We start from the raw sequence: 21,085 nt of genomic DNA on the forward strand, positions 1-21,085 counted from the left end.
GTGACGCCTGAATCGTGTCTTACTGAAGAGCTGCAAAGAGTGACTTTGATTCTGGGAGAAAGTATCTTGAAGGCCTTAGCTCTGCTCAGTGAAGAACACATTTGTTCTGCCACCCACCATGTAACTTTTCCTTGAATTTTAATGAATTCGCCTTTAAGCTGCCAGACAGAAAATAAGCCACAGGTTCAGTATAAAGCCTGCCATCTTTATATGTTGCTACAGAGGCTAGAAATGAGAACCTTCTGTCAAATACGTGGTCATTGTGCGCCAAGGTAATTCCTCTAAACATGTGACGTTCCATCTCCAAAACGACAGCACCTTGGAATCTAAGCACAGCAATTTTAGAGCTAACTCCTATCTGTCTTCAAGCTCAGGTGGCCTTATGCAGCTTGCCTGAATCCTCCTCAAAGTTTACGTTCCCAAATATACGTTTCCATTGCACCCGCTAAAATACTCCCGGTTGTAACAGGCATTGCACTTAGCAGTTACACTTTATTAAGTATCTAAACCCAGCACCAAGCATAGTGCCAGGCTCACTTACGTAATCAACACGTATCAGTTGACCAAATATTTTGATGACTGCATCCTAATACACTCTAGTATAATTATCTGTTTATGTGTCTCTTCCTCCCACTCTATGATAAGCTCTTTAAGGGCAGGAACTCTCTTATTTCCATGGTATTACACTCGTCCCTAATATGGACAGAATAAAGAACAAAAGTGATACTATTGAAAACTGAATTAGAATTAATAGAGGATAAACACAAAATGCTCTTGAGGATCATGTCATGAGTATGAAGCCACATTAAAATATAAAGTGATGACATACTTATAAACTCTCAACTGTGGTTTAACACCGCAGCCTGACCTCCGTGCCCTCAGACCGTCTCTGTGTTGGATCCATGCTGGGGATCTCACATCCGTGGACTTCATTCTCAAGACAGCCCCATGTGGTAGCTGTTATCATTCTCCTTTTCATCCTTGACACTGAGGTGCAGAAAGCACCTACATTTCCCAAAAGAAGGGAATTAACCCAACTACATCCAACTCCCAAGTCTTGTTTATAGGACCTTCCAGTTATGAAAATCTGAAATTATCAGCAGTCTTAAAAGAAAAAGTAAAAAAAAAATGAAAAGCAAAAAATGATAGTAAGTAACATGCAATCAATGGAATGGATGATTATTATTTTGCTTTATTATTATTTGCTTTGGATTATTATTATTATTATTTTGTTGTTTCACCTGGCAATGTAGATATTAGCTAAATGATCTTATCAACTTTTTGTTTGGTAATATAAGAATGTTTGAAATTACCATGATCAGGACATGTTTGTGGCTTTATAAAATTTAAGATACTAAAGAATAAAACACAATCCAAATACTTATAGTAATATAGCTATTTTTGTATTCTTTTCAGTACTGAACTCTATTTGCCTGAGACTAAAATTTTGGCCCATCTGGTTATTTTTAGTTCGCACTCAATGCTTGGATTTCATTGCCATAAACCGTTTTGTTGGGTCCAGCATCTGCTCTGTTGGTAACCTTGGTCTGCAATGGGCTCCAAAGGCGACAGTTCTGATGTGTGAAGTGCTGAGAAATTATAGGTGATAGGTCAGTGGATTGACAGTGCCTCTTTCTAACACACTTTGATGTCAGTTTATTATACAGAGGATAATTTGCCATGAAGGGCTACATTCTGAAATGAACTGAATTTTTCCCCCATCTGGTCAAGGGGGTAGCCTAGTAGGTTTTTTTCATAAGAATACCAGCACTGTCTCTTTCTTTAGCTAGTTTTTAATCTCAAAAACAGTAGCTTTTCTAAAACTGTTGCATCTTATCCTTTGGTTTGCAAGTGCTCCATCCTGAGATAAGCAATGTTCATTCATTCCACAACAAACATTTCTGTGCCTCCTACAGTGAAATCAGGTGTTAAGTTAGGCTTTTTCTGTCGTGTGTCCCCTGACAGGATATAAGGAAGGAGGAATCGAGTCTGTCTTGTCCCCTCCTGAAACTCCAGGCCTAGCACAGTACATGGCACATAGTTGGAAGTCGGGCATTTGTCAAATGGGTACCGGGGCACCAACAGTGTGTGTGGCACTCCAGACTGACACGGGAGCTCCGTGCTGACCCGATGACGACCTGCAGCTCCCTGAGAGCCCTCTTCCCTCTCCATCCAGCTGAGAAAAGGCTAGGGTGGGAGGAGGCTTGGGGGAAGGAAATGTGAAGATCATTTTTAAGGAACAGACACAAAGGGCCAAAGTGGGAATGAGTGCTGCTGATGTCAAAAACTATAGAATTTGGCTACTTACTGCTTACGGATGTCCAACCCCTGTGCCGAGAACTGTGGCCTTCACCATAGAAAGCTGTCAGGATTTATGGATGTTTTGAGGAAAACAACTCCAAGAAAAAAAGCATGCATGTATGTACCGATATGTTTTAAATCGTGGCTGTTGTTAAACCTGTGCTAGTTTAACAAGAGGCTTTGGCAGCAGTATTTCATTATGGAATAAAACAGGCAATTTTCTACACACCACCTAACTAGGGCCGAACACAAGCACACCTTACACCTTTCTGCCAAAACAGAAAGCCCTGTTCATTCAGGTCAATGAATAATTCTTTGGTGCTAAAAGTCCTGATTTTAAACAGAAAGTTTTTTCAACTTAGGAGCCCTTAACTATTAAAATTATGGTTGACTATTGCTATTTCTCCCAGTTTATAATTATATTTATCAAAATAAAATGATTGTACATTGTATATAATGTAGTACTAATTTTTTCAGTTTTAATGAAATAATTTAGGTCCATGTGCATAATACATGCAAACAGTAATAAAATACTTATAAAATTAAAAAATTTCCTTTCTCCCCTACCCCCTAGCCCAGCATTCTGAATCTTCACCAAATGCAGCCACTTTTTTAGCTTACTTGGTGCTTCTGGAACTTAACCCAGCTTTGTGCACAGTCACTGTCCCTGCGAGAGTCCTCGCTTGTCCCACTCTGGTCTGCATCGATACTCTCTGGTTCCCTGCATGGTCACACTCCTGGTTCTTCCCTTTAGCCCATCCTGGGAATTCCCTTTGCCTGGTACCTCTGTTGTGACTCCTGTTTCTTGGATCAATATTTCTTTCTCTTTCTTTGATTTATCCCCACCCTTTGGGTCTGCTAGATAATATTTTCTAGCTGCTCCCTAGGAAAAAATGCTTTGAGGTGGTTGTGTTTGTTTGTTTGTTTGTTTGTTTGTTTGTTTGTTTGTTTTTAGAAAATACATGTCTCAAAATGTCTTTTCCCCCCCCACCTTCCTGCCTGAGGATTTGGTTGGTTATAGAATTATAGGTTGAAAGTCACTTTCTGTGAGACGTGGGAGATCATCCCACTGCCTTCTAGAGTCCAGTATCGCTGTACGTATAATGATGTGTGATGCCCCCCCGATTCCTGATCCTTTGTAGATACCCCAGTTTTTCTCTGGAAAGCTTTAGAAATGTCTCTTCATCCAAGTATAACGAAGTCTCACTATGACATACCTTGATGCTATTTCTTAGAATTTAGTTTGATGGAAACTTTCAATCTGGAAATTCATGTTATTCCCTTCTGAGAAATTGTTTTGTACTATTTATTTCCTTCTGTTTTCTCTGATCTCTTACTAGTTAGATATTAGACTAATTTAATTGATTCTTTTATTTTTATATTTTTCCTTTTATTTTTTCCCATCTCTTACACTTTTTGTTCGACTCTTAGGAGATTAACTTGGCTATATAGTATGAAGTGTCTACTATCGAGTCTCTATACTGATTAGTTTTAGCTAACAATATAATGTGAATTTTAATCAATGCATTTAGCTACATTATTTTAATGTACTTCATTTATTTAACTAATAAATAGTTAAATATAGGCATGGTATTTGTCTTTTTATTTTGGCAGCTTCCCTGTTTGTTTCTATGTGTTAAGTAGAGCTGCTATGACTCTGTGTCTTGGTAGTGTGGCCTAATGTACTAGGTATCCTGTAGGGTCCTGTGGCACAGCCTCCCTTATCACCCGAACTAGGTACTCAAGTTGTGCCTAGCTCAGGTGATAAGGGGCTGTGTGGGCTGTGTACACCCTCCTTAAAACAAAGGGATGTTTCAATTCAGAAGAAAGAAAAGTAAACCCACACCCAGTTAATGCAATCATTCTCCATCAATGTACATTGTATTGCAATCTTCTGTTTATATACGTCTGTCCTCAAAGTCTCTGAGCCACTTGAGGGTAGCGACTCTGCTTATTAGTTTTTAACATTCTGAGCACCTGGCATGTAGCACATCTTCATTTTATGTTTGCTGAAGTATACCTTTATTGGTCTTTAGGATGTAATAAATTGCAAAACACACCATTGATTTAATGACAGGTTTATCCGGGCACCACATTTGTATACTACATTTGTAAACAACTGTTATAAAACACATCCTCATTTCAAGAAAATTAAAATTCAAAATGTATGTCTCAGAGTGGAGGAAATTCTCTAAGTGTCCTTTACTGGACTTCCAATCTCAAAAACACTGTGTACTTTGGCTGCGTTATTCAGAAGACGAAAATTCTTTAGTGTTGGTTATATTGACTCAAATCACCCTACTCTTCCTACAGAGTGCTTTTTCCAAAACCTCTGCCAATTACCACAGATTTATCTGTTACTGTGTTCTTGGGTTTCCATTTCTTTGTATTAAACCCTCCTCTATAAAATTCTTCAATGGCTTTTCATAGCCTTCTTTTGCCCTAAGGGCCCTACTGTTGGATTCATTTCCTCCTTCAGTGGCTCCCATTCACCTCGTCCTCGGTGTGGGCAGTGGGCAGCACTCCTGCAAGGCCCGGACCCCGTCCTTTCTCAGTCCTCACTAGTGGTATTCAACCCTGGCCGCACATCACAGCAGCCCTTTAAAAACGTCCAAGCCCGGATCCCAGCACACATTAATGGAATCAGTCAACTTGGACTGAAATGTTAGTTCTGTGACCCTTAATCATGTAACTTGACCCCTAAAATTCAATTAAGATGATGTTAAAGTCTGCTTCATCACAGTACTGAATACATTCTAACTCCCCATCATTAGAGCAATTTTTTTCCATGTATTTAAAGCCCATGTTTCTTTGAAAGCTCACTCAAATCCCTCTTTCTTCCCAGAACCCTCCATAATCACTATTTATTTTGGCTCGTTTGCAAAGCACACTAGAAACCAAAGATGGGCCTGTTAAAAGTGAAATAGTCTCCTAGCTGACCTTCCTGCAACTGTTCTTGTCACCTTTCAATCCATTCTCCACATAGCACTCAACCATTCCAGTGTTCCTACAAAAAAAAATTGAACCATGTTGCTTCTTATTTTGAATCTTCTAATAAATTCCCTTCGTTCCTGGATTAAAATCCAAATTCTCTAATCTGGACAGGACGCAGGGTTCTAGAAAATCTAACCCCCATCTCGCTATCCTCCCGTGGCTTTCTGTAGTCCAGCTGCACTGGTCCCAATTTGATACACCCTTCCCTGCTGCAGGGCCTTGCGCATGCTCTTTCCTCTGCCAGGAACGTGCTTACACTCACTTTTTCAAAGCCAGCTCAGTGAGCTCTTCTCTGATCGTCAGTCCAGGTAGATGCCCCTAGTAAAGCCTCTTTATACTCCATAAATGCCCTTTGTGATGAAATGTTTTATCATAAACTGGACTGAATAGGTACAAGTATAAACTTTCTCTTGAGCAGCCTCTCATAGTGTTTGATTTGTTGCCATAGCATGGATTTTATTTGCAAGTGAAAATTATTTAAAAGCATGAAACATGGTATAATGTTCTTTAAAAGTCATTTAGTTGTTGAATGTCTCTCTTCCTCTAGAATACAAGTTCCAAGACTGGCGTACACTGGGCCTGTTTTGTTCACCACTGCAGCCACAGGATCTAGTATTGCCTTGAACATAGGAAGTGCTGAATTTACTGAGTGATGGCTGCTGACTGAGAACAGAAGATGAAAATTAATTGGGAGGCTAAGCACAAACCTTGCCCAGGATAGAGATGGCCCTCAATTGCCCTTAGAGAATGCCAAGGGGCTGGGGCACTCCTGGGCCCGCCCTCGTCAGAATCCTATTCAGGAGCATCTTCCCAGTCTTTTAAGCAGTTGGATGATGTGCTTCAAATCTCACGAGGGTGGCCACATTTAGGTTACTGACATCTGAACTAGTCCAAAGTAGGACCTGAGCCAGAGGCTACTGATGAGTCCCGGGGGTCATCAATACACTAAGATTTTGTTGACTTTTTAAATTATAATTTTCTAGTTATAATTGCCTCCATTATTAATTTGTCACTCAACATACGCAACTTGGTTTTGTTATTTTCCCTCATGTATATCTATATGTAGATATCCAAATTTCCAATTGAATCTATAATCCCCTGAGTACAAGGTCTTTTTCACAAATAATTTGAATCTTATGACCTGGTACAATTCATATCATATTCCCTAGAAATGAACATTGCCAGCATTCTTTCACCCATCAGAAATGTTCCAAACCTCAGTATTTCTCAGATACTTTCTAATAAGTTTTTTAATGTTTAAATAAGTGCAGTAAAGTTTCACATTTGTCAATGCTTGTTGAAGTTTCCTTGATTTTTTCAGTGGCCTTTAATATTTTGGGTGGGGATTGGAAATATTTAATAGGAGGTTTGTAGGTAGATGCCTGCAATTTTATCTGAACAAAGTAGGATAGTGTAATTAGAACATGTGTTCTGTATGCAATAAATTATAACTATTTATCTGTGGTTTAAGTATAGGATATTCTTTATATATAAGATGCAGGAATTGCCCAGTGACATCTTTTGTCGTCCTGAGATTGTGTTGCAGTGACCAGGACTTTTGACAGAGGGGTTGAGGGTCTGTCTCTTTTTGGTGCTGTTTATGTTGTTGTAGTGTAGCAGAAAGAGACTAAAGTCCATGAATTTTGCACATACTTATGCTGTATCCCTCAATATGAAAAATGAGGTGAAAAAGGCTCCAGAAACCCTTTGTGGAGACGAAGCAAAGGCCAACAAAGATATTACCAAGTCTGTACTCTTGTAGGAGCAGTGCTAATTGATCCCTCCCTTCTTAGGAATCTGAATTATATGTTACATCCAGATGACAAACGTGGATTTGCTCTTTTCCTGTAATTTAACATACCTTGAGCCAGACATGTTTAATTTAGGTTAGACGCTGCCTTAAGATAGCATGAATTCAAGCCATTGTGTGACTTCAGTAGGATTACATTTATTAACCAAGATTACCCATTATGATGGTTTCTAGGCCAACAGCATGAAATGAGCTATTTTTTAAACCAAAAACAATTATATTGTTGTTTTCTGTAGAAAGAAGTACTTACATAGTTGAAGCTACCCTACTCATTCCATTGCTAGTCTTAATTGCTGCAGGCTGGTGTTCTTTACTTCCCCTATATTGTATGCTTGCTTTGCCCATTTTTTCCACTTAATTAAAATCTATGGATAGTGAAAATGCTGTGTTTATTAGGAATAAAAAAGAAATAAAGCAGTAATATACTTAATTTTTTAAAAAATCATCCCTTTTACAAATTTAGGAAGGAAACTAATTAATTAAAAATGTATTCATATGTGCTTACCATGGGTTTTGGTATCTGTGGCTTATTTCATCAATAGCAGCTCGCCTTAGTTCTTTATGCTGTAAAAGGAAGAAAATTAATGTACCCTAATTCCAAATTAAATAGGCACCAACATGTCTAAGGGTTTGCATTCCTAACTGAAAGAAAATTCAGGGTGGGCAATTAAACAGAAAATGCTAAATTCAGTTAAAAGAAGGTGGGTTTTTTTATTCTATTTTTTTATTTATTTATCTATTTGTATAAAAGTACTGCACCATTCACATTCTTTGAATAAGTACACACTCAAAGCAAATAACTAAAATCATGACAATACTGCCCTAGCTTTTGAGAGGAAAAGACATCATCAGTTGTCTCATGTATAGTTGGGCATAATTTTTCCCAAACAAAGTTAAATTTGCATTATAAAGATTCATCTTATCAAAGGTATCTTTTATATTTTCAGTTACAGTTTACATTTGATATTATTTTGTATTAATGTCAGGTGTAGAGCATAGTGGTTATACAGTCACATACTTTACAAAGTGTTTCCCCCCAATAGTTCCAGTACCTGTCTGGCACACACACAGTTATCACAATATTATTGAGTATGTTCCCTATGCTGTACTGTACATCCCCGTGAATATTTGGAAATGACCAATGTGTACTTCTTAATCCCTCAGCCTTCTTTACCCAGTCCTCCACCCCATCCCCTCTGGCAACTCTGAGTCTAGAATTAATCAAAAAAGTGCAAAACCTGAAATAAGTATGACCCTATGTGTTTTACTTTCTCTCTGTACAAGGACAGATGTTAAGTTGCAAGAAGAGTGTCGTTAGTGATCTGTGTCTGAATAAACAGGCCTTCAGGACTGCTGTTTATCACTCAGACTCAGAGGATTTGGGCCTTTTCCCTTTACCTTCATAGAATTAGAGAATGTGGTGCTAATAACATATGGAAGATGTGTTAATCCAGCTAATAACAGCTGGATTATACACAGGTAGCTGTGGTAAAGTGTAGATCTGAAAACTCCTTTCAGAAAGCATGAAATATTTGTTAGCTTAGAACCAGTTCTCATGTAAAAAAAAATCTCACACCCTCTGGTGTACATTGAAATTATCACTGAGTAAGTGATCTCTGCCTCCTTTTCCCCAGGAGCTAGCGAGTGGATGGCACATCTTATGCATAAGCATGGGAAGTAGGGGTGTCAGATTTATATTGAAAAGGGTTTTGATTTGTAATCATTTCCAGGTTTTCCATATTGGGGTTGGGAAATAATGATAAGGATTATCAAAAGTATTTCACTTCAGTTTTAGAATGCATTTTTTGCTTACATTGACATGGGATGCTACATTTGTACAAACTAGTAAAATCATTATTATAATCTCAATAACATAGGATTTTTAAAAGTCTCCCCTTTTTTCCCCTCAAGCTTTGGTTTAGAATGACTTTTCTGGTCAAGTGCTTCAAAGTTACTTGTTTTAGAAAAGCAGATCTACTTACTTAATTCACCTACTCAGGGATAAAGTCCTGAAGCCTTGATCCCTTCTCCCTAATGTCCACACACAGAGTAAAGAAAGTGACAAATGGGATTTTAATGCAAGGCTGCACCACTATTCCACAGAAAACTGGGAAGTTATTGTCTGTATGTAATGAAAAGATTGTGGTATAATATTGTTTCTTCAGTTGACTTCTGACACATTGATTTCCTGAAAATTGATCTTATCAATTGACTTATAAATAATTTTATTGTCAGCTTCTGGACAAATTGTTTGGGATTTCAATAATCTCCTCTGATCTCCATTCACATTTTTAAGAACCAAAAATTGCATCTTCTTAATCTGAAAAGACTTTTCTTAGAAACAAAATAGTAGATCCTCTCCCTCAGTTTCTTCTACAGATATTAGTGTATAGCGTCATAAAACTTTTGTTATCTAGAATAAGCTGTCCCTTCTCTATTGTAATATATTAACAAAATTCTTCATGATTTTTTTTGGACAGTCACGTTCACTGTGGTGTTAAATCTAGTGAAATTCAGAATCAAGAATATCATTTTTTCTCTGGTCAGCTGTTTATGAGAGTAAATAAATAACTGCTTCAAAAGTGAATTCAACATCTTCATAGAAACAGCTAACAATGATTGGTATATTCTCTATATTAAGGAAATTAGTGAAAATCTTTTACAGTAATTTGAATGTTTTCAACTAGCAAAAATAATAACTCAAAATTAGATATTTCCTATTAAGCCACTTTTCAAAAGTTCTCAGCATTAATAAAGGGAAATATCTGCTAACTACATTCAGATACTATAAAGTAGACACAATTTCTGAATGACTTAAAAATTGTTAAATTTGACTTAGTTGCAGACATTTGGGGCTCACTCTAGCTAACAATTAAAATCATTGCTTTATACTTCACTCTTAATCCCAAACCCTTTTAGTGTAGTCCTGACAGACAGGAAATTTGGGGGGATTGATCACTGAGAAATCCTTTTGCTTTGTTGCCATACTTAACTTAAGATGCTTTTCTTAATGTATTCAATTTTGATTTTCCTTACTAGAAAGTACCATTTTCCGTCTCTATAACTGTGAGGTCTTTCTCTCCAGTAGAATAAATATAATGGTGATGCATTTTAAGAATGCATAGACACTAGGGTTTCTCTTCTCCATCCTCCTCCTTGGTAACATAGAGTTCTTAGTACCAAACATTTGAGTGGAAAATCCCCTAAGGCTACCTTTTCTTATGCTAATAGATTTTTTCCTTCACTTGCCTCAATTTGCAAAATATTACTGTTAACCCCTTGAGTGCCTTTCTTCCCACATCCTGTGAGAAGCATTCTCATTGTTGTAGCTGGATCACCAAGTTGCATAATGTTGTCTATTCTGGACTAGAACTATTATAGGGAGCAAGGGGGCATAAAAGACTTTGTGTAAATGGAGCATTTAAAGTACTCATTTTATATTCAGAGCATGAGCAGAAACAAAACAATTCTTTCTGGAAAATGTCAGTGTTTAAGGCATGGACTCTGTGATGCATTTTTCTTATTAAAAAGCAAAAAGTGAACAATGCAGAGACTCATACTTCATTTTATGACACATTACAATGTGGGCACCAATATGAATTATATTCTGGTCTTTCTCATTTTTTAACTGCAGTGTTTTTAAATAATTTGCAAATGTACATCAACTTTCAGCGAACAGACTAAACATTGAGTTTTGAGAGTTTGTTGCTGGTGGCCCCAGTATCTCTGTTTTTTGTGGAGTGTATAAATGAGCAACATATTCCATTGTCTCTAACATGCTTATCATAATATAATTCAAAAATCCATGAAAGCAGAAAAATAGAGAATATACAGATATTAATGATTCTAGATCCCGTTTATTGAGACTTATTACACTAGACAGTGTGCTAAGTGCTTTGCACACAATCCATTTAACAATCCTCTAAGGTATTATTATCATCCTTGTGGCAGACAGAATTCTATGATGACCACCTTCCCCCCTCAGCTCCTCTCACCCCACCCTCACCAATATTCTCACCCCTTGGGTATACACACTTTCTCCCAGGCATTGACCAAATACTAATCTAAGTACTGCTGTGAAGGAATTGTGTAGATGTAATTAAGATCCCAAATCAGTCGACTTTAAGAAAGGGGAGACAGTCCTCAGTGGACCTAAAGTAACCAGGTGAGCTCTTAAAAAGATCTTGGCTCTTACTGGCAAAGGGGATTTAAAGCATGAGAGGGGTTTGACTTGAGGGATATTTTCTGTTTCTGACTTTAAAGATAGAGAAGGTCGCCTAGTAAGGACTGTGGGCGGCTTCTAGGTGCTGAGAATGGCCCCTGGCTAACAGCCAGCAAAGAAATACATCCTCAATCCTACAACCACAAGGAACCAAAATCTGCCACAACCACATGAACTTGGAAGAGACCCCTAGCCTCAGATGAGATCACAGCTGGAGCTGGGACCTTTATTTTAGCCTATGAGACCTGAGCAGAGAACCCAGCCATGCCTTCCCAGGACTGCAGACCTATGGAAATAGGAGCAAATAAACGGGTGTTGCTTTAAGCTGCTAAATTTGCGATGATTTGCTGGGCCCAAAGGAAAACTAATACAATCCCCACTGTATAGGTAGGAAAACTGAGACATAAAAAACAGTAGGCAGACTAGCATGCAAAGAAAGAGAGGGGAAAATGAAGTTTTTCACTGGGCTACTTTCACTTATAAATCAGATTCTGTTTTTCATTAAGGCCACAAACATAGATTTACCCTGAAAAGCATTATGAATGCCAAGTTGCCTCATTTGTTCTGAGAGAAGGCAAATATCTCTTATTTTCTCCCTGTACTACTCCAGTGACAGTAATGTTTTCCTTATTCACATGTTATGAATTATTATTATTCACAATAGTATTCCTGTAATTCAAGATACACTAGGATTTCCTTTTCAAGCAAAACTAGAACTCATTCTGTTGGGAATCGTTAGGATTTGCGATGAGCAACCAATCATTCTGTTATGAGCCCTTTATTCAGAGTTGGTCGATGATCCCTACCGGAGCTGGAAATCTGAGCAGCTTCAACTATTTAAGCTACAGAAAAGCTTCCCAAGTCTGTATTTGTGCTCAGTGCACAGTTTCTGAAATATAACCAAGTACCTGTTTTGCAACTGTTCTCACCCTTGGAGTTTTCTAATATATTGGCATTAATGTTAATTCAAAGGTTAAAAAAGTGTGTTTCTCCCAAGTTAATTGTGCAGTTAGTTTCAAAATATAGAATTACACTAGGTGTGGTACTTCAGACATTGTGAACAGTAATAGTAGAACTAAGTGTCAGTAAAAAAAGTAAGTGGTAAATAGTTTTCAAACAACTATTGAATAACCTAGGAGTAGAATAGCTCTGAATCCAATGCTCACTTAAACATTCATTTCTCCCCTTCTATAACCTGGTCTCTCAACAAAGACACTGTGTGAGGAAAGAAACAATCTCAGTCTCCATCTCCCCTGTTTACTGATAATTGTCTCCGCCGTTTTAAGCACCAGGAGGTGTGGAGTCGATGTTGTCGGTACAAGGTCAAATGAAACAGATCTCAGACCTCAAGTTGCTTGAAGCCATTGGGAATGTGGCTGGGATTGTGCAGTCTCATTGCTAGCAATAGTTGCACTAAAAACTTTCACAACTCAAAACTACTTTCCTGTGACCTCTTCCCCAAATGAAGGAATTCACAGGAATTCCTACAGCAGTTATTTTCAGTGCCATTTTCTTCGTGTCTAGTGACATAGCCGGGATAGTATAGCAAGGGCCCCTTTATATTTAATAAACTGTTAAGAATTTGCTCTGTTAAGATTGCTTGATTTCCTAGGTTCAGTCCTGGGAAAAGAGTGGGGATCTCCAGATTGCTAGTCTCATTTGCTATGCATTCTAGGCATTTTTGTCAACACAGCTGAGGTGTTCTGGGAGTGCTGTATGTGAATAGTAGGGAAAAACTATAAACCTAAATTTTTAATGATCTTAGAATTTCTCCTAAAGATCTTTAAGAGCCAGAATAAGTGCCAGATTTAGAAAACAGATGTTCTGGTATTTTAGCCACCTGTGCTTAGGATATTCAATCACTCCCAAATTTCAAAATTCTTTGACAGTACATTTAAAGGAGCCTAACTATGGAGTCAAACCACAGGTTTATTAGAACCCATTCTAATGTACAATCTAAAGATTGTATATTTTTTCTTAGCTTTGAATCTCCCTATCACCACCAAATAATTGTTGAAAGTCTATGGCATATGCTTAATTACTACCTGTAAGAAATAATTTTTTTTAGAAAGGTGTATCCATTTAGACACAGACTCAAGATGTTATGTTGAGCCCTGGCTGGTGTAGCTCAGTGGATTGAGCATGGGGCTGTGGACCAAAAGGTCGCTGGTTGATTCCCAGTCAAGGCACGTGCCTGGGTTGTGCACCAGGTCCCCAGTAGGGGGTGCACAAGAGGCAACCGCACATTGATGTCTCTCTCCCTCTCCCTCTCTCTCCCTTCTCCTCTCTCTAAAAATAAATAAATAAAATCTCAAAAAAAAAGATGTTACTTTGAGCCCTGCAAATGTTAGTAACCACCATGGTGTATTTTTAGCCTTCCTTCACTAGGAAATAAAAGTCACCTACTAGGTTCTAAAGTACATTGAGTTCCTTTTCCTTCTTTCTTTTTCATGTTTCTACATCCTAACAAAAGGTATGAAAATTAATATTTATTTTTTCTAATTCGCCAATAATTATCTATAAAGTAACCTCAACAGGAGAGAGAAAGCCCTTTGTTTCGTTGAGGAGCCGGGTTGCCCAGTGGAATGCGGGGGTGGCAGTGTCCCTTGCTACCCACAGAGGTGCTTCCCTGTGCAAACACATTATTCTTCATGGAGCTGCTTTGAACACAGTGCAGGGAGCACACAGCCGTGATATATGCCTCCCTTGTTGCAGCACGGCCTGTTAGAGAAGGGAAGCATCACACATAAAATTTATTCACATACGTTCAGAAACAAGTAAAACTTCATAAGGAAGTTACTTCCTTCTATTTATTTGAGGAATCTTATAGAGCCAAATTTTGTAAAAAGGGGACAATATAACATCTGTGGATGAGGAGGTTAATAGTGTTGATATGTTATTTTCAAGAAGAAGGAGGGTTATTTGTCCTCTTTAACCAGTGTTTCTCCTCCCTCACACATGGTCAGCATGTGGCACTCATTCCCTTACTGAAGGCTTCCTGTGGTATCAGAAAATGCACATACAGCACCTCAGGATGAAAGGTGCTAATGTAATTATTTTCATATTAAACTACAAACCATTAAGATGCAAGTAACTCTAAGAAGTATAAAGTGAGAACTGAACACACACCCATCTGGGGAGGAACATCAAGAACCCAAACATGTCTAATTTTAGAAAAGCTACTTTTTATTTTGCTTGTATAACTTGGTTGAAAAAGGCAGCTTTATTATCTTTAAAGTTTGTCTGTATTGATTAGACTATCAATACAGACCAGGGGTGTGGAACTCAGTATTGGTGACTGTGATTCATCCAAATGAACCCAAAGGCAAATGGGGAATTTGGGGTAAAAGCCACGTAGAAATCCTGAAATATGTGATTGGCAGTCTACATACTAATCAACTCCACACTGGCAATATTTCTTTTTTTCCAGGTGAATTTGAAAATTTTCCTGAACACCATCATGTGAAGGTGGAGAGTTTGGAAGGATGCATGGGGTCAGGCTGGGATGAGGAAAGACGGTGTGCTTTGGTAGGACCTCACTGTCCTCGCCATTTTTTTCCACAATGCCAAAGATTGTATTTGATCATCCATTTTGAAACACTATAAAGTGCTCATTAAATAAAAATTCAAAAATAATTATTACTAAGCTACATCTTACTATATCAAATATGAGCATGATAGCGACTAGTAAGTCATTTTAACATCATGAATGAAGCATACTGTATGCAAAGAATGCAGAATGGGAAGCTGGGAGAAAATCGAGGGAACCACGGAGAAAGAATGCATATTTCATAAGAGAAGGCAACGGGAACTGACCCCGGCCAGACCCGTCATTAAAGAAAAATGATAACACACATTCTGACTTCCTTTTTTGCCTCAAACACATGGTACTCCCTCTAAGTCCTGAGTTCACAGCCTGGGTTAAATTCCTGGCTTCACCATTTACCAGCTGTGTGGTCACAGGCAAGGAGCCTCACCTGCTAATACCTCAGTTTCCCCATCTGTACACTGGAAATAATCAGAGTACCTTCCTCACATAGTAAATACTCAGTCGATGGCAGCTTTTTTATGTTTACTTTCTCTAAATAAATCACAGTGAGAAAATGCTGAAACAACCGCCTGTGGGTCTGTTGATTCAATAGCCATCAAGAAACTCAACGTCTCATCAGCAGTCTGTTCAAATGTCCATAAAACTGTCCCAAACAAGCCCTCTGCATGTTATAATAATGGAACCTGTGCCCAATTACAAGTGAGACAGAAGTTTCAAAGCCTCGAAGACTTTACTTTTATTATACTGTACTGTATTATATATAAATATATTTATAGGTTCTCATGGTTCCCCTTATTACCATCTGTAGATTTTTCAAGTTGTTATACTGTATGATGATATACTGGTTGTAGTATATGTTATGATTAACTGACTTAATATTTTCTTGGGCTCACATCTATGAAGAGTTAGAGTCATCAAGTCCATTATAACATTGTTTTTTGGGAAAATTGAATGACTTAAATCATTTGGTCACAAGGTCAGAGTGCAGGGGCAGAAAACAGGCATGAAGAAGCCAGCTGATACTGTCCAGGTCTGGACTGAAGAGAGGCCAGCAAAGAGGAGACATGCCCAGCTCAGCAGCAGTCAGAACTGTCCTCAGTTTCGCATGGGGTTGAAACCAAAGGAATTGTTTTAATGGTCTCCATGTATTCTTCCAGAAACAACACATAGATCTTGGCAGAGACGAAATCCATTTTAACAAAGAATGTACTGCTCTTAAATTTGAGATAATAACAAAAGCAGTGATGTTTGCTGGCTTATATCCACATATATCATTATGGCATTGTAACCCACATATGAGAAAGTAGGAAATAGCTAAACACAAAAAGAGCCAGAAGAGAAACCTGATATTGTGATTTGTACTGACCTTTGCAATGTGGGGATATTTTTCACGCATCACTCAACCTGGAAGTTATTATCTTTCTACTCAAATCCAGATGATCTATGGGGCCCCTCCTAGTGCCCCAAAGAGGAGAGACCATCCCAGGTAGGAAGCAGCTGTTCCAGGCCTTCTACCATTTGTCTACTGGAGGAGCCTGAGCTGTCCTCACTGCCAGCCTCGTGCAAACCTGGAGCAGTCGATTAGGAAAAGCAGCTGTGCGGGCTAGAAAAATCCACTAGATAAAGGTCTGTGCTCAAAATCAAAGTTCCAGCAATGGCAGTGAGAAGCACTGAGACGTCCCTGAAGTTAGACTGAAACCAAGTGTCATCTTCACTGGGACTGTTAAGGGCACGGATGGTGGGAAGCTGTGATGGAGGCCTACTAATCGCAGGGAACCGGAAAGAGAACAGGACGTGGACTAAGACAGTTCATTAACTGACATCACTGTAGGGAATTTACCAGCACCTCTCTCATATGTTACTTGTAGTTAGGAGTTTGTTTTTATGCATGGAGTGTGTGTATGTGGATGTATCAGCTCAAACGTCAATTTGTGCCAAGTCTGATGTGAAGTAATTGCGTGAGGCACTGGGTTGACAAGGACCCCTAGTCTGAGGCTCGGCTGAAACATGAATATTGCCGTCTGCCTTGGCTGTGGAGGAGAAACCATGTGTGGGGCACCAGGAAGAGGAGCAGCCCTCGTGACAAAGCCCAGACCTTTGCATCAGAAAATTATATTGGGTTCTTGGCATTCTCAGTGAATCTTTTGCTCTCATTATAAAGTTCTAAGTCCAAGAAACCTTTTAACTGTTTTTTAAAAAGATTTTTATTTATTTATTTTTCAGAGAGGTGAAGGGAGGGAGAAAGAGAAGGAGAGAAATACCAATCACTTGCCTCTTGTTTGCCCCCAAATGGGGACCCAGCCCTCAACCTAGGCACGTACCCTGACAGGGAGTCAAACCAGCTACCCTTTGGTTTTGCAGGCTGGCATTCAATCCACTGAGCCACACCAGCCAGGGCCAAGAAACCCTTTAAGATATTGTTTGAGATTTTTAACCGAGACAGGTAAGTCCTTGAAAACAATTACTATCAAAATGCCAGGGCCAAGAAAGTGCACAGATGAGAAGCAACATCCCTTACAACTTGTGTCAAACCAGACCAGCTTCTGCTAGTGCCATGAGCTGGGAGAGGGAAATTGTCGTATGGCTCGCACTCAGTCCCACAGGGGTTAAGAGGACAGGGCTGCCAAGCAGAGAAGTGACTTCAAGGCTTAAAACCACCTGTGAAATACGAACAAAAGAAATGGGATAAATGGAAGGCGAAGTTGTGGCTGACATCCCTATTGGCTTCAAAAACCCTTATTTTGAGCAGACAAATGTGTTAAGTTAAAGACGAAGAAGGAAGAGAAGCTATACACACTCAAGATGGTCAGACAGATTGGGGACTGTCTACCTAACCAGGGCATCAGCCACAGAGAAGCCACAAAGCAGCGCAAGTTCTGGACTCCCTTCAAACCAGCTGCCTCGCTCTGGGGCTGTCCTCTCCCTGCTGGTGGCCGGTTTTGATATTGCACCAAATGTCTGATCTTCGTCTTTAGAGCCTAAGTGGAACAGGACACAGGGGAAGAACCTGAGCATTAATTCCGTTCTGTTCCACTGGCACTAAGCGACACTAACCACAACCACAGTACTGACAACTGACACAACCACAGTGGTGAGAGCTGAAATTTGGATGTCAACCATCATGCTTAGTGCTTGCTGAGTGTTCTCATATTTAATCCTCACAACATAATAATAATGGTAAACATGTAGGGTGCTTGATATGTACCAGGTACTGTTCCCAGCACTTTGCAAATATTAATGTGTTTAATGTTTACAACAGCCCAATAAGTTAAATACCAAGATTTGTCATGAAGAAACTGAAGCCCAGAGGCTAAGGAACTTGCCTAAGGCCACTAACAGCTAGTCGGTGGCAGAAGTAGAAAAGAAATTTGGAGATTTTAGGAAGGGGGCCCTCTAAACTCTGCCTTGTGGAAAAGACATGAGGGGACACAGAGAGAGGTGAATTCCCCAGGCAAGGTCCCAGAGCCAGACCTACCTCCGAGGCAGGATTTGAACCCAGGACTGTCTGATGTCAGAGACTGAGCACCCAATCACTTTCCTGTGCTGTTGTATATAGGTTGGGCCAGAAAAGGGCTTTTCCTATCGTTAACCTTTACTGTATGAGGCTGTACTGTATTGCCTTAAGACTCAAGGAAATTCAGTTATTACATAATTGATACATATTCCATTTTCAGATAATGCAAAGTCCTGTCTGAGAAAAAGCCTGAATTCTCAGATCTTACTTCTAAAGTCACCTCTGCTGTCCTCCTTTTCCAGAGGCGACTGCACAGGCTCATCCTGCATCCGCATCACCAAGGTTTCTAAGGACCCACCCTCCGGATTACCTCATTCGGAGGTACTATCCACATGGTGGATTTTAGAGATCTGGGACTTGTTTGTCAGCTCTGTGGATGCTGTCCACCCAGCACCCGGCACAGCCTGCTTTTACACCTCCTACTCCCAGAACAGTGCTGGGAGGGGGCAGTGTGTGTGAATGTCGCAGCATAAATGTGACTCTGAACGCGCCCCCACGCCAGACACCAATGCTTTCCAGTTCCCCAGGGCTTCGTTTTCTTCACACCTCTCCCCGCACAGATTAAGGGTGCTAAATGGGAAGGGCGGTAGCACGTACATTCTCTGCACATTTACTTCTCTGCAAAACTCAAATGCCATTACTTCTCCATGACAGACCAAGAAGGTGATGTTTCCCATGGAAGCAAACTCAGGAAGAATCCAAAGCAGACAACAGTATGCTATGAAGAACATAAATTGAAGAGCAATACCTGGATATGAAAGCCACTCTTAAGCCTTGTTTTGTTGATAAAATCATACTGCGGTATTCCCCAGCCAATTTCGCCAACATATTCATGTTTATATTTTGCTGGTAAGCTTAGGTGTGAGGCAGGCCTCCATAAATAGCTGAGGTCTCCAGTTCTCTCCAGTGCCAGATGCTTCTCTCCTATATATGAGGTATGCTGTTGAACTTGAGGTAGATGATCCTTTTTATAATCTGGGCCTTCAAGAGACAGAAAAAATACTTTAAAAAAAAATCTCCACACTTTATTCGAAGATGCTTTTGTTATTTAATTAACTTATTTATGTTAATCTTTATCTGTGGATATATTTATTGATTTTAGAGAGCGGGAGAGAGAGAGACAGACAGAAAGAGATAAAGAGAAACACCAGTGAGAGAAACATCGATTGGTTGCCTCCCATACACGCCCTGACTGGAGATGGAACCCATAGCCCAGGTAAGTGCCCTGACGTGGGATTGAACATGCAACCTTCTGATTTATGGGATGACCCTCCAACCAACTGAGTCATGTAGCCAGAGCAAAGATGCTTTTGTTTAGTTTAAATGGTAGAAATAATAATAACTAATAATTAATGAATTTAGTATGTTCTAAGTGCTATTGTAGGCCATTTATATATGTTAATTCTATTAATCCTTGTGATAACCAAACGAGATAGGTAATATATTTCCCCCAGTTTGTAGGTGGGGAAATGAGGCCCAGAAAGATCTATTACTTGTCCAGAGTTACAGCTAACAAGCTCTTTATTCCCTGACAGGCTGTCCCACAAACTGAGCCTTTAATTGCCCCACTGAACTGCTTTGTTTATAATCAGCTTAATGCAGACATATTTTATGCATTAAAAATCCTCACTCATGTCACATGTGCAAGATGCAGGCCTTCAGACGTGGGGGTGTTTTGTGTACATAGATAAAATATGAAATAAGACATAGGAAACTTCCCAAATATACCAGAAGCAACTGGAAAATGGAGAAGACTGTCCAGTGATAAGGACAGCTTATAGCAGGTGATGACCAAAGCAAGGGTGTTTAATCGATCTTTTGAATGTAAGACATTGAGCAAGAAGAAGTAATCAATGCATTGTGAAGTGGGCGCAACAAGCACCACTAAGAGAAGGTCTGTGGAAAGATCGCTGAAGTAAACTTGGTGTTGAAAGTTAGCAATGTGAAAATATACAAGGGAGCTAAGACTTTGGGGGAGAATGGTATTGACTAAAAATAGACAACGAGATGCTGTAGACCAAAGGAAGAACTTCACTCCCAAGATCAGCGCTGACCAAAGACCTCAGAGCCAGAAGCTCCTGCAGTCCCGCGGTCTGCCCCCTGGGCCCCACCTGGCCCCGTGGGGCAGGGAGCTCTGTCTTTGCAGAGCGCAGTCTGCCCTGGTGCCCTGATGGCGCAGTCAATGCAGCAACCAGTCTGTGCTTGGAAAAGTAACCTACGCTTTCCAAGGAAGTTGAAAACATGAGAAATCAGTCTTCATACTCCTGATTTTGGCAGCTGTTTTCACAGCTTCCTAATCTTCATTACTCCCCATGATGCAGTGAGTATTCACTGTGGCTAATTTCCCTTGATGAATACACTGTGGCTTCAATTTTATCTGCTTCAGGTTTTCACTCGTGTATAATTACTTTGGTAAAGTACAGAATGGCCAGAGCATGAAAATCTGTTTTCTCTCTCTCAGTATGACAGGTGTTGAGGTCTCTCCTACAAAACTCTGGACTTTAGGAAATTTTTGCAATCTCCTATAAACAAGATGAAATACAGAAAAACTGTGTTAGTCTTGCTGGAATTTGTGTATGTTTAGGCCGGTGCTTTTCCAAATGTTTCAGCAAATGCTGTTCCCATGAGTGCACCTAAAAATACATGTGTGTGGGGGGTGGGGGGTGGCTCGGGGTGCTGGATAGTCAAATATAT

The 21,085-nt window shown here is 39.6% G+C and overlaps 1 protein-coding gene across 1 annotated transcript in view; it reads right to left on the minus strand.

Moving 5' to 3' along the window:
- The window catches only part of CUNH4orf45 (chromosome unknown C4orf45 homolog), a 64,751-nt gene that overhangs the window by 14,442 nt on the left and 29,224 nt on the right, over window positions 1–21,085 (minus strand). Inside the window, exons 2-3 of the mRNA XM_045831394.1 lie at window positions 19,140–19,372; window positions 7,611–7,669 (exon numbers count right to left, since the gene is read on the minus strand). Of these exons, the coding sequence (XP_045687350.1) occupies window positions 7,611–7,669; window positions 19,140–19,372 (292 nt within the window). The remainder of the gene's footprint in view (window positions 1–7,610; window positions 7,670–19,139; window positions 19,373–21,085) is intronic.

Source organism: Phyllostomus hastatus, unplaced genomic scaffold (genome assembly GCF_019186645.2).
Source record: "Phyllostomus hastatus isolate PE091 unplaced genomic scaffold, TTU_PhHast_1.1 phas_contig_159, whole genome shotgun sequence".
NCBI classification, from domain to species: domain Eukaryota; kingdom Metazoa; phylum Chordata; class Mammalia; order Chiroptera; family Phyllostomidae; genus Phyllostomus; species Phyllostomus hastatus.